Source organism: Sus scrofa, chromosome 5 (assembly GCF_054392235.1).
Source record: "Sus scrofa isolate SSC_HxYL_T2T_F1_AM1 chromosome 5, Sscrofa_HxYL_maternal_Yorkshire_Landrace_v2.0, whole genome shotgun sequence".
Lineage (NCBI taxonomy): Eukaryota > Metazoa > Chordata > Mammalia > Artiodactyla > Suidae > Sus > Sus scrofa.
In genome coordinates, this window is record NC_139387.1 from 23524733 (window position 1) to 23539108 (window position 14376).

The following is a 14376-nucleotide window of genomic DNA, read 5'->3' on the forward strand; positions in this document are numbered from 1 at the left end:
ATAATAATGTCTCATTTAACCAGGGCACATAAATTATATTAAGGCAGTGATCAATCATTCTAATATTATTGATATTCATTACAATGACAGTAAAAAGGATGATTCATTAATTTACAAAGGTGAATTTTGAGAGGAAAAGGTTACTCAATTTATGAGCAGCAACCAATAAAAGAGAGTTGAGAGGGAATGTGAAATAAAAATGTGATGATGGCAAGAAGAGTATAAACATAGGCAAATGATTTTCAAATTCAGATTGCCAGGGAAAGAATATTTCAAGTAGTCTGATCACAATAATAATATCATAAATAACTTAATAATCTTAGTAAATTAAATGAGAAAAGAGAACATCTGTAACTGTAAATTTCAAATTATAACCCATCAATAAAAAATGAAGAGTGATTTGTTAAAAACATGTGAATATACTGATTATGCCATATTGGGAAAAAGAGGCCTGAACGTGAGAAATATATTCTAAAATTTAGGAGACTACATTTATGAAATTCAGAAAAAAAACACAGATTATTGTCTATGACTTATTTTTTTTTGCATGGATTATCTGTACCTTTTAGAGACTTTAATAATTCATTAATGCTAATCGGATATACCTTAAATTATTTCCACCTTAATAAAATATTGATAATGTATTTCAAATAAGAAATTTACAAATACATTATTTATTTGGAGGAGAAAGAATTTTATGTCATTCTTTAATTGACCATAAGTTGAGAAATTTCTTTGGAAAAAGCGTAGGAGTATCCATAGATTTATTTTGAATAACAAATAAGAGTCTTTTAATCATAGGTGTTATATTTAGGTTCAGGAAGAATAACTTGAAGAATGAACAAAAACAAGACTATCACCATAATCAGATAAAGAAGTGCATATTTTTAGAATTTATTTTGGGGAAGTTCTCATCATGGCTCAGCAGTAACAATCCTGACTAGTATCCACGAGGATGCGAGTTCTATCCCAGGCCTCACTCACTGGGTTAAGGATCCGGTGTTGCCCTGAGCTGTGATGTAGGTTGCAAACACATCTCAGATCCTACATTGCTGTGGCTGTGGAGTAGATGTGCAGCTACAGCTCTGATTTGACCCCTAGCCTGGGAATATCCATATGCTGTAGGTGCAGCCCTAAAAAGACAGAAAAAAAATATTTTGGAAAAGGTAACTAAACAGCTAAATTTGGAGGCAAGTAAATGTCAAGTTACAATGATTTTTGTAGGATAGAAGCCATTGATTTACTCAAAAGACAGCACATCAGGGGTGTAGTTTCCCAGAGAACCTAGTGACTATGTCTGGAAAAGACACATAATGTTTTTAAGAAAGGAGATTAATTAATTAATTAATTATTGTCTTTTCTAGGGCCGCACCCATGGCATATGGAGGTTCCCAGGCTAGGTCTAATCAGAGCTATAGCCGCCAGCCTACACCACAGCCACAGCAACGCCGGATCCAAGCCGCAGAACTCCAAAAAAGGAGATATTTAAATGAAGAAGTTAGAGGGATTAGGACAAGTTAATTGATTTTGAGGCAAGAAGCTATTAAAAATTGAAAAGGAGGAAATTTAGGTAAGGATGATTGCAAGCTGGTAAAAATAATGTGATTAATACTTTTTAGCGAACATTTGCAGTTCTCGGAAAATAAAGAAAATAAATGTCCTCTGCCAAACTTCTTAGCGATGTCTGGAAAATAGGCTTAAGATAAATGTGTAAAGACATCAAGCTCTTCCACTGGAGTAATGAACCTTCCTGAGTTTAAATACTTACTATTTTTAGCTTGTAGCTTTCAAACTGATCTTAGCCTCATGAAGCTATCTTTTGCTCCTCTGTATGACACTAATAATAATTATCATATTATATTCTTATTTCCATAATTACATGATTTATTCAAAACACCTACAAGTGTCAGTAATTTAGGTAGTAGTTAACAAAATTAAGATCTTACTTTAATATATTTTTTGTTCTGTCTACTTCACTATAGCAAGAAAGATGAAAGCATATTAGGCGGAAGCTCATTCAGGAAATAAATTGTACCTGTATTTAAAAGGTTGTGTTAGAGTTCCTGTCGTGGTGCAGTGGAAATGAATCCAACTAAGAACCATGAGGTTGCAGGTTCGATCCCTGGCATCGCTCAGTGGGTTAAGGATCCCACATTGCCATGAGCTGCGGTGTAGGTCGCAGATGCGGCTTGGATCTGGCATTGCTGTGGCTCTGGTGTAGGCCGGTGACTACAGCTCCGATTAGACCCCTAGCCTGGGAACCTCCATGTGCCATGGGTGTGGCCCTAGAAAAGTCAAAAAATAAAAATAAAAAAATAAAAAATAAAATGTTGTGTTACTACTTAGAGACCCAATTTAATAAAAAAAAAAATGCAGCAGTAGTAAACTACCTGGGGTTTCAGGATAAAGAGGCCAATGCAGTGGTTTTAATAGATATGATGTGAGGTAATATTTCATAAAGGTAATATTTCATAAACAAACTGAAATAACAGAGAAGATAGATGATGTCATTTTAACTTGCCTGGGAGTGAAGAATTGAGAATAGAGACGTCTTAGGTTAAATGTAGTAGATTCTTATTAAGAGCTACAGAACATCCTCTTTGGTAAATAAGTAGTAGATGACAGACATTTTAAAATACTTAAGTATAAAGCATTTCATAATACCTGAATGATAAATTAGTGCTTTAATCCAGAGAGTATGTATTTTTATGCAAATTCATCCAGGTTGACACATAACAGAATCAAAACTAAAAAGAGGATTGAGAAAACCTTAGGTTTTACTTCTATTGGATGTCTCAATGTGTTGTTATGTGTTTTTTTGTTTGTTTGTTTCCTGTGCTCTTCACATTTCTGAAAGTTAGACAGTGCTCCAGAATTATTAGATCTATTTTCTCAAAATGGGAAAAGATAGGTATACAAATGATAATGAAAACATGTAACCAATTATTTTAATAGTCATCATTTTACTGAAATCATATTCATGGCTCCTATATCTTTTACAATCCAGTTTATTAAGTTGTACAAAGTCTGTAAACTTACTCAGTAAACTACTTACTATGTGTATCTTTCCCCAGCTATATTTTATTCTGCCTTATTAATAAAGTAGTGTTTTTCAAACATGTTTTATTCCATAACCTATATGGGGGAAAAGAATGTATATATACATATATACACACACACACGTATATACACACACATATATACACACACACACACATATATACACACGTACATATACACATATATATTTATAACTAATTCACTCTGCTGTACACCTGAAACTTATACAACATTGTAATTTAAGTATCCTCCAATAAAATAAAAAAAAATGTTTTATTCAAATCAAGACCCATGGTTAAAATCAAAAGGAAATAAAAAATATTATGGCCTAATGCACACATATTTATGGGAAAAAAATTAAAAATGTGATGTATACCTGTGAAACTATTTTTATTACATGTAATATTTCAAAATTTTGGTTATGACATAGAAATTGATTAGAGTTAGTCAAATTCAGACTGACCTATACTTTAAAAATCCTTAAGATACTGTTTAGGTTATTCTACTATTTTGGTTTTGCTGGTAGGAATCACAGCTCTATAAATATACGTCTATATTTATGAAAATCTGAAAGGAATAAATACAATGAGTCATCATCATTACCCTTATTTAACTGTTATTTACAAAATGTCCAATAAGATTCGGCAATATCCAAATTATTGAATGGAGCTTTTAGATATGGAAACACCAAGTAACTATTGTATTTCAATGACAGTTTTTAAATTAAAACAGTAAGACAATATATTTTTCATCTATAATGGAAATACTTGTAAAAGTTAAACAATTTCCGAAGAGAAACTAGACAACTAGTTTCTATGGAAAGTGATTTAACATAACAATCATTCTTTAAGAGAAAATTTTTCTAACTTGAGCATCAGGATTAATGGTTAATCTTGGCTACATTATTCTTCCATTTCATTAAATAGAGTAGGCACCAATAAACTGGTAGAACTACAAAAAATACAAATGAATGTCTTAAGTACGTTGTAACTAAGTACAGTAAAGCATGGTAATGTTTACACTGTATGCTACATCAAATATAATTTGAATAAAAATATTTTAATTATTGGCTAATGATAATTCACAGATGAAAAAGACATTGAAATACTTAGGTAAACTTCTTTCATATATTCAGAGGAAAAGGAAACGAGATGAGAAAAAAGTCTACTGAAAAATATAAAGAAAATTAACTTCTTTGGAAAACAAAGATTTTTGTGAAAATAAAGTATGAAAAAGATGAATATTAAACCAGTGAAGGCAAAAAATAGAAATTACATTCAAATGCACCATTATTATTAGAGTCTCCTTTGTTTGTTTCTTTTGCACATAGAACAATATCATATTCATTTTCTTGAGAAAGAAACAATCCTGTGTATCATATTCATAAAGGCTTTTTTCACTTGTTGGTTCCGTAAACTGTAGATGAAAGGGTTCAAAAGTGGTGCTACTGAGGTATTGAGCACTGCAATTCCCTTGTAAAAAGATATTCTTTGTTTGACTGAAGGCTTAACATACATGAAGATGCAGCTGCCATAAGAAAGGGATATCACAATCATGTGAGATGAACAGGTTGAGAAAGCTTTTTTCCTCTGATTAGCTGAAGGGATTTTTAGGATTGTTAATGCAATATAGGTATATGACATTATCACTACTGCTAATGTGACCACAAGTGTCACTACAGCTGAGATGAATTCCATAGTCTCAATGAGATGTGTGTCTGAGCAGGAGATCTGTAGGAGGGGAGTTGGGTCACACAAGAAATGATCAACAATGTTGGAAGCACAAAAGTCAAGCTTTAGAACTAGGAGGAGAAGTATAAAGATGGTAAAGAACCCAGCAAGCCAACAACACAAGATAAGCTGAATGCAGATTTTGCTGTTCATGATGATTGTGTAATGCAGGGGCTTGCAGATGGCAACATAGCGGTCATAGGACATTACCACCAGCAAGTAAAATTCAGATGCTCCAAGAAGAAAGGCAAAAAACAGCTGAACAAAACAGTTGTTATAGGAAATGGTTTTGTCCCCAGTTGCCATCATAACAAGAAATTTAGGGGTGCATGTAGTAGAAAAGAAAATTTCCAAGAAGGAAAAATTCTGAAGGAAAAAGTACATGGGGGTCTTGAGGTGAATATCCACCAGGGTGAGTATGATGATAATGAGATTTCCAGTGATGCTTAGCAAGTAGGTGAGAAGTAGGAAGATAAATAACACAACTTTCAGTTGTGGGTCATCAGTTAAACCTGCTAGAATAAACCCGGTCACTCTTGTATCATTTCCCATTGATGTCCTTTACTTACACATGCCTACATAGAAAGAAAAAATAGAAGGGAATAAAACAGTGATCTCAATGAGAAAATAACAGGTTTAAACATTGCTTAAGGAAAAGTTAGCAAAGTGACATTTCAGACAAAATAACACAATGTTCATTCATGTTTTAAAGATGGTTATGCCAAGAAGAGCAATAGTTTGCATTTCTAGAGTATCTGGACAGAGAATTCAATGTTTATTTTGTAATTTTACCACAGAATAACCTATTTAATCATAGTAATGCTTCATTGATTTTATGTAAATAAATTAAAGGAACATTGGAGAAACTTTCAACATAGAAAAATGCTTTTTACACTTGGTTTGTGCAAAAGTTGTAATAGATGCCATTTCTTATTAAGAGTTTTGCATAAAACAAGAAAATAAATATGTCAGAAGAGTATATAAGCCTAGGTTTTGTATTTAACAGTTACACACACACACCCACACCTCAACCATCATCCTTGTTGATATTTCCATTATATAAATCTGTTACCATCTGCACCCTTCCCAGTTTGTACCCCCACCAAAATAAATAGATAAATAAATATAAAAGCAAGGACATCCTAGTAATCTAAATATGTGTAACAAGAGATAGCAGTTTTCCTTTGCATGTTTTGATTCTGAAACTAGACCAGATAAAGTGAAAATGAGAAAACAGGATATAGGAGCAGATAGAAATATAAAAGTATGTGTTCAAAATTGTATGAGGTATGAGGAATTAAAAAGAAGAAAAAGGCAGATGACATAAACAGATGGAAACATATACATACCATACTCTTAGATTGAAAGAATCAATATTGTCAAAATTACTGTACTACCCAAGGCAATCTACAGATTCAATGCAATCCATATCAAATTACCAAGGACATTCTTTACAGAACTAGAACAAAATATTTTAAGATTTCTATGAAAACACGGAAGACCCCAAATAGCCAAAGAAATACTGAAAAAGAAAAACAGAAATGGAAGAATCAGGATCCATGACTTCAGACTCTACTATAAAGCTACAGTTTTCAAAACAGTATGATACTGACACAAAGCAGAAATATAGATCAATGAAACAGGATAGAAAGCCCAGAAATAAATCTCAGCACCTATAGTCAACTAATCTATTTCAAAGGAGGCAAAAACATACAGTGGAAGAAGGATAGTCTTTTCAATAAGTGGTGCTGGGAAAACTGGACAGCTACATGTAAAAGAATGAAATTCAAACACTTTCTAACACCATACTAAAAAAAAAAAAAAAAAAAAAAAAAAAAAAAAAATCCCAAAATGGATTGGAGCTCTAAATAGAAGCCTAGATATTCTAAAATTCCTAGATGAAATCATAAGCAGAACGCTCTTTGACACAAATCACAGCAATATCTTATTTGATCCATCTCCTAGAATAAGATGATAAAGACACAAATAAACCAATGGGAGCTAATTAAACTCAAAGGATTTGCACAGCAAGGGAAACCATTTAAAAAATGAAAAGACAACCAACAGAATGGAAGAAAATCTTTGCAAATGGTGCAGCCAACAAGGGCCCAATCTCCCAAATATACAACTATCACACACAACTCAACAAGAAAAAAAACGAACAACCCAAGCAAAAAATGGGTAGAAGAACTAAACAGACAGTTCTCCAAAGAAGACATACAGATGCCCATTAGGCACATAAAAAGATGCTCAACATCACTAATATTAGAGAAATAAATAACAATTGTAGGAAGAAAATGTTGACCAATGAAATTTCTCTCCACCTTCTTCTATTTTTTACACTTGCCATTCTACTCTTGGTCTAAAATACAGACTAAAACAATTTTGAGATGAACATGCCTAAGAGATGAGCATTTGGTAAATTTTAAATACATAATAAGTCTCAGAAGTATTGACAAAATTTTAGGAGGAATACATTTCTCTATCATAAGGTATTCAAATGTACAGCTAAAAAGTAATTAATAAAATATTAACAAGCTACAGTGAGTCTCAACACTGAACCTATATCAAGTGAGAGAGTTATATTGTTCAAGTTTGTACAGCTATCAAATTGCGTATCAGGATGAAGTTTGAAAAGTATATTTTCTAAAGCTGCCTTCTTAAAAAATGAAATATTTTGTACAAATAGTTTTAGACCAGATATAGTGTATTTCTTTAACAACAACAACAAAAAAAAGATTAAAGATATATCTAGGGAAATTTCCCTTCCCTAGTATCTTCATCATCAAACATATAAAATGATTAAGGTTTTGAGATGGGCACCAGCTAAGACAATTTTTTTCTGTGTTGAGAGTATCAGGATTTTATTGCTAATCTCTAATATGTATATTATCATTATTGAAAAGGCAAATACATAAATAAAAATAAACATATAAGGACAATTAACATTTGTTTCCAGTAATATCCAGAGGACTTTAAAGGAGGATTCTAAGATAAGGCAATGAGATCTGCTGTCAAAATCATGTAATTAATCATGTAGATAAATATGATTTTTTCTGGACATTCATTTTACATTATTTTTCCTGGACATTCATTTTACATTCACATAATTATGGGTCAATGTATTGTAGATGTTTATTTATGCAAATGACTCAACAACAACAATTGTAGGAATGCATGTATCTAAACATTTGAATACAAATTTCATGATGTCAGATTATCTTTGTCTAAATCCAACAACACCACTCAGAAATTATTCCCAACATACTCTATAAAAATATTAATAAAGTTCACATTTTGAAATCATTAGGAGTCAGCCTAAGAATGCAATAAAGTTTAGCTATGTTAGATATTGTGAATGTGAGATAAATTTAAAAAAGGAAAGGTTTTTGAATACGAAATTATCACGTATCCCATATGCCTTCCTTCAACAGTTTCCCTAAGATGATATTTAAAATGTTAGAAAATGAAGGTTAATACTTAATGGTAAAAATAGAACAAAAGTGGGTTAAAACATATCTAATAGGAAATATGGTTTTAGAGTTTTGCGCATAGCAAATCTTTTCATGTTTTTCAGCCCTAAATCAGCTTGCCAAAAATACTTACAATTTCAGACATATTTTTAAGATGTATACATGATTTATTCAGAGAGAATCATCTCTGGTCAATATTTAACTCTCTTGTCATTATGCTGAACAGAGCACACTGATGGTCCATCCTTCTCTGAAGGGATCTCATGCAACTTCTCAATGTGTGATTTTTTAAAAAATCTATTTATAGAATTTATGTACATGATTTAATTAGCACTTTTTTTCTTCAGATTTTTTGACTAGCTTTTTTTAAAATTTTCCCATTAGTATAATTTACTTATTGATGTAAATTACTTATATTTTTTCAGGTATTACCCACTATGCCATTAAAATTAATCAACACTTAAGCCCATGGAGTATTTATGCTTTCTGTGCCCTGAAGGAAAATACATAAGGATTATGATGAATCCTCAAGAGGAAATGAAATCTAAGAACACTAATCCCAAAATATCAAAAATGTGTTATATGAATGTTCTCCCCAGACACTAAATATTTTTAAAAGTAAAATTATATATTAAAGAAAAACAGCTTTATTATGTCTCCAGAGATCTCGGTACAAATTTCTCCAAAATTTGTTTTCCTTCCATACACTCATGTTTTAAAATCACAAATGCATAGGTTGGATTTGGAAGTAGAAAAAAAAATATTTTTCTTGTTGGTAATAAAAAGTAACAATATAAGATGAAAAAGTTAGCCTGTCAAGGCAACATTGTACCTCAGGATATATGTAATATTATTAATATTCCAGGCACACTTAACATGTCATGTGCTGTATAACTTCAGTTTCTTTTCTGAGAGCTATCATTTCTCAAATAATCATTGTGGTATTTTCTGTTTAATCTTAAACTTCATAATAAATAAGCATTCTCCACCTCTTCTACAGTAATAGACTTTATTTATGTAAATACCTGACCTTCCTTTCAACTAGTGTGGCTCTGTGACTAAAGTCTGTGCAACTTCTGTAGGTCAACCTCTGATAAAAAGGGTGTGTCTTCTTTCTCTTTATCCCCCTCACTGCAGAGAAGTAGCTATGAAGCAAGCTGTTGTGGAGGCATGACTATGCCTATCAGTCACAGCAGGAATGGTGAATAAACAAGACGGAATACAGCTGGGTTCCTGACATGATTGTAGACCATACCAACATAAAACCACAATGATTTTAGGAAAGTTTCAGCTTACCAGCCTGAATATTTAAGTAAGACCAAAATAAATTATTTTTTGTTTAAACTTCTATGGTATCTGTGTTTCTCATACTCTACCAAATCTATATTATCAAAATCTGTTTCCTTGGACTGATATTTCATATTTGTTTAATTCCTTTTTATGTCACATAGGCCTTCTTTCATGAGCCACTGTTCTTCCTTCAATTATTGGGTAAGTGTTCCTTTAATCTTACTACCAATTATTTGTCTTTAATTTCTTAGCTCTTTATTGAAATAATTAATTCTAATTATTTATAAACTTTGCAGAAAATACATGTAGATCATCTTTTTTTCTCTACTTCTCTTATTTTCATGGGTTTTGATCATTTGAAACTTCCTTTGGTATGCTTTTAATTATTTACAAGCACTGAAAAATTTCAGACCTTTTACAGGGGATCTTTTCTATCCAAGAAAAGTCTTGGTTGCACTGACAGGTAAGGATTTCCATTTGGTTCTCCTCAGTGGCATATGAAAGAAGGCACTGGTTCACTGTGTTCTCAGACATTTACTATCCATTATGTTAGAAGGAACAAGAGGCTTTCAGAATATATGGAGAATATAGTTCCTCTTACTGAGCATCTTCCTTCCAAACTGTGGCTCCTCATATCCTAGTCAGTATTTTTGATTTCCAATGACATCAAGTAATTTTTATTGTTGGTTTGGGAGGTAGATTTTTTTTTCCCATGGGAAAATTTAGCCAGTTTCTACTAATGCAAATATTTTATATTATCATTACACTATTGTCAAAATAAAGACATACCCAAAAAATAAAAACCACAACAACATAAGGATTTGTGCATAACTATTAATGAAAATCCTAAATTTATTTGTATTTTGTTAGTTTCTCACTAATAACACTATCTAATCTAGGATACTGCACTTCATTTACACAGGAAGGCTCCACACAGGTAGTCTCCTTAGTCTCATCTGGCATTTGATTATTTCTGCCTTAACTTGTTTTTCATGCACTTGACTGTTTGGAGGAATCTGTCTCTCCATCTAGACAATTTCACTGGCAGAATCCTTGATGCAATCAATTTGAAATTGTTAGACTCTATTGAAGACTTGCAACATCCAGTAGAAGGCTGTGATTATAAATTGCTTTTACTTTCTGTGATTTTAGTTCCTTAGCCAGGGAGCAGAAACCCATCCTGCACCCCTCAATTGCATGGTAGGCAGCTATGTACGTGTTCTTGGAGCAACTTGCACACAGCTTTCAGGAGCCAAGATGGGTGAAATGATCCTGTTCTTCGAATATGAGGGATCTGATCTGTGATCCCTGATTTTGGCTTCTGACCACAGAGCTGTAGATGAAAGACAGGCTGTCTTTGTTACTAAACCTCCCATAGTTGTAAACTCTAGCCCTCTGGCTAAAGTGACATTCAAGGCATTTAAAGATGGTTATCCTTTTCCTCCTCCATCCCTTGAATGTTTAGGACATTCAAAAGTAAATGCATATAGAGTGAAAACTAGAAGGTAACTGTGCATGTTCAGGGAGAAGAGAAGAGAGGAGAACTTCAGTGTATAATCAGGATGATAGTTGGCATAGAGTATGCGTACAACACTTCAAGGATGAAAGAAAAACAGAAAACAATAACAAAAAGTAGCAGCTCTGGCAAGTGGAAGAATCTGAATCCTGAAGTTACCACTTTATTGAATTCAGAGGTCCACTGTTCAACAACAACAAAAAAATCACAAATCCTAAAGAGAAGCAAGAAAGTATGGTTCATTCAAAACAAATCAACAGAAACTGTCCCTGAAAAAGTCTTAATGGCAGATCTACTAGACAAACACTTTAGAAAAACTGACTTAAATATGCTAAAACAAAAGCTAAAGGAAGACGTGGAGAATTCAAGAAATCGATATATGAATATAATGGAAACATCAAAAAAAGAAATAAAAAACTAGAGGAAGCCAGAAAGAAATTACACAACAGAAAATAAATTATAACTGAACACAACATCAGATCAATTCTTTGGAAGAAACCTATCCTTTCTCAATTGATGTCCTTGAATCTTTGTTTTAAAAAAACCAGTTATCTAAATAGATGTTGTCTATTTATGAACTCTCTATGATGTTCTACTGATCTATTTATTTACTTTAGGATGGTGCCACACTGCAATGATTACTATAGCTTTATAATAAGTATTAAAATTAAGTAGCGTTAGTTCTCCAATATTGTTCTTTTCTAAAGCACTTTTGGTGATTCTAAGTCCTTAGAATTTCTATATGAATTTATGAATCAGCTTGTCAATTTCCACATGTACCCAAAAAATCAACTTCATGGGTTTTTAGTGAGATTGCACTGAATGTATAGATCAATATCAAATTAACTGATATCTTGAAAAAAATGAGTCTGCCCTATGGAAACTGTATCTGACCCATAAATATATTTTATCTCTTCATTTAATTTTAGATCCTCTTAGTTTTTCTCAGCCATGTTGTATTTTTCAGTGTAATGGGTTGCACATTTTGCATTGACATGTAAATATGTCAAGCTTTTATATGATTGCATTTAAAAATTAATTTGCAAATTGTGCAGAAGTAGGATTAATTTTTAGATTGACTCTTTATTACACAATTTTCTAAACTCATTTAATAATCATAGTAACAGTTTTATAGGCTTCCTTTGATTTTTCCATTTTGACAATTACATCATCTGAATAAAGTTAGTTTGTATCTAATTTTTTTTTATCTGAATACATTTTATTTATTTTTCTAGACTTGTTGTACTGGCTAGAATTTCCAATTTAATGTTGAATAAAAGTGAGAAAAGTGAACATCCTTGTTTGTTGGTTTCCTGATATTGGAAAGAAAATGCTTACTTTTTTAACTTAACTATGCTCTTAGCTGCAGGTTAATGCTAAGACCTTCATCAGTTTGAGGAAGTTCTCTTACACTTCTAGATTGTTCAGAGTTTTTCTCAGCCATGGATATTGGATTATTAATATCAAATTATTCATGTTATGTTTAAATGATTTTTCTTTTGTTGACACAATGAAATACATCTTATTTTCTAATATTAATCCAACAATGCATTACTGAGATGAAATTTAGTTATATTATCATTTTTATATTTTGGATGCAATTTGATGTAGTTTTAAAGAATTTCTATATCTGTATTCATGAAGATGATATATTTTTATTTTAATTTCTTGTCTTCTTTTGATATCTAGGTAATAATGGCTTAAAAATGAATTGGGAATTTTTCCCTCCCATTCAATTTTTTGGAAGAATGTGTATATAACTAATTTCTTAAAATTTTTGGAAGAACTCACCAAATCTGAATATTTTTTCCCTAAGGGAAGGCTGTTAACCATAAATCAGTTAGGTTACATAAGTGTTGTCAATTTTGCTGAAGGAACCCAAGTTAAACCTACATCTTTCAGATTACCAGTTACCAATGCTTCCAGCATAGCCTTCCAGCGGGCTGGTGAGGCTTAGGCTCCCAATTCAGTAACTTGTTTCAGTACTTAATATTTAATCCAATCTGTCTCATATTTGTTCATGCCATCAGACATGTAGCATTTGTCTGGCTCACTCACTGGCTGAGAGTAGGGGTGGGAAAGACATCCAGAGATGTTTTACCTGAGGATGAGGAGGGTCGGTGGGAGAGTCTAGAGGTGCTAGAGAGCTTCCCTATTGTCTGTTTTTTATTTTAACCAAGCATTCTGGGTGAGGATGGTAAGCCAGAGGTCAAATAAATTTTTGGAATGGTTTTCTTTTAAGGAAGGCTCCAGTGACAGTTATTAATGACAAAGATCATTAACACCCTTCCCACTTCATGCCTGCTGAAGTCTAAGGTATTCTCTCACTAGATGCCAGGTTATGCTTTCCCTCCACTAAGAAGAAACCAGAGCACTCCATTTCAGCAGCTATAAATTCATCTTTGTGAACTGAAGATTGGCACTTGCCATCAGTGTAACCCAGCTAGTGCACTGTGGGGATCTTAGGCACACAAGCCTTTCTTTGTCCTCCATTTCTCCTTTTTAGGGAATAAATTCAAACTCCATGACCTTCCCTGAATTCCAAAGGGAATTACTAATCAGGGAATGGAGGGGATGCAGAGACCAGGGAGGAGCAGTGCAGCCTTGGAACAGGGTCCTGGTTCCTCAAGGAATATGCATAACAGTATCTTTAAGCCTTTCTGTGGACTAAAACCCCCAACAAATGGAAAAACTACTTTATAATGCATTCTTCATTCCTGGAAGAAGGAGGACCACCAGAACCAGTCCTGGGGCCACTAAGCACAAGCTCTGAGAAGCAATTCAAGCGTGCCTCTACTCTGATCCTTATCTACAGCCCTGATCCTTATCCCACTCCCCAAACTATAAAACTATCTCCTAAACCCTGCCAAGGGGGGCACAGTCCTTAATGCATTAGCCTGCTGTGCCCCCCATTGCCTGGCAAAGCAATAAAGCTTTTTCTCCTTTACCCAAAACTAGGTCTCTGCATTTCAGTTCAGCACTGGCAGACAGAGGCCACATTTCAGCAACATCAGCCAAACATGGAGTAAAACATAAACCACTGCAGATGCAGAGCTACAGCACCCCCTGAGCAGAGCTCAGGGTGGAGACCAGGAGGAAGGCACTCTGTGCTCTGGGAAAACTGGAAGAAAAGGCCTTCAGATAGATATTTTTAGAAGATTTTATGAGCCCAATTCTTGCATCTCCTCATATCTATAAAAACACTAAAATTCTTCAATGATGACTGATGTCTATGACTAGTAGTGACCTTCATGAGACCAGCAGCAGACTTCTATACAATGTGTGCATGGCTGCCTGGACCACTCCC

The 14376-nt window shown here is 33.2% G+C and overlaps 3 protein-coding genes across 4 annotated transcripts in view; 1 reads left to right on the forward strand and 2 right to left on the reverse strand.

The window, feature by feature from the left end:
* Positions 1–14376, reverse strand: part of LOC110255239 (olfactory receptor 6C1-like) — a 371689-nt gene that overhangs the window by 72790 nt on the left and 284523 nt on the right. The gene's annotated exons all lie outside the window — the stretch shown is intronic.
* Positions 1156–6624, reverse strand: LOC146403223 (olfactory receptor 6C74-like). The gene has a single exon (XM_084955902.1). It carries the CDS (start codon positions 5340–5342, stop codon positions 4404–4406), a length of 939 nt encoding a protein of 312 aa, XP_084812028.1. The 5' UTR covers positions 5343–6624; the 3' UTR covers positions 1156–4403.
* Positions 9401–14376, forward strand: part of LOC100627493 (olfactory receptor 6C1-like) — a 66459-nt gene continuing 61483 nt past the window's right edge. Inside the window, exons 1-2 of the mRNA XM_084955925.1 lie at positions 9401–9575; positions 9715–9754. The gene's annotated coding sequence lies outside the window, so the exon portion shown is untranslated. The remainder of the gene's footprint in view (positions 9576–9714; positions 9755–14376) is intronic.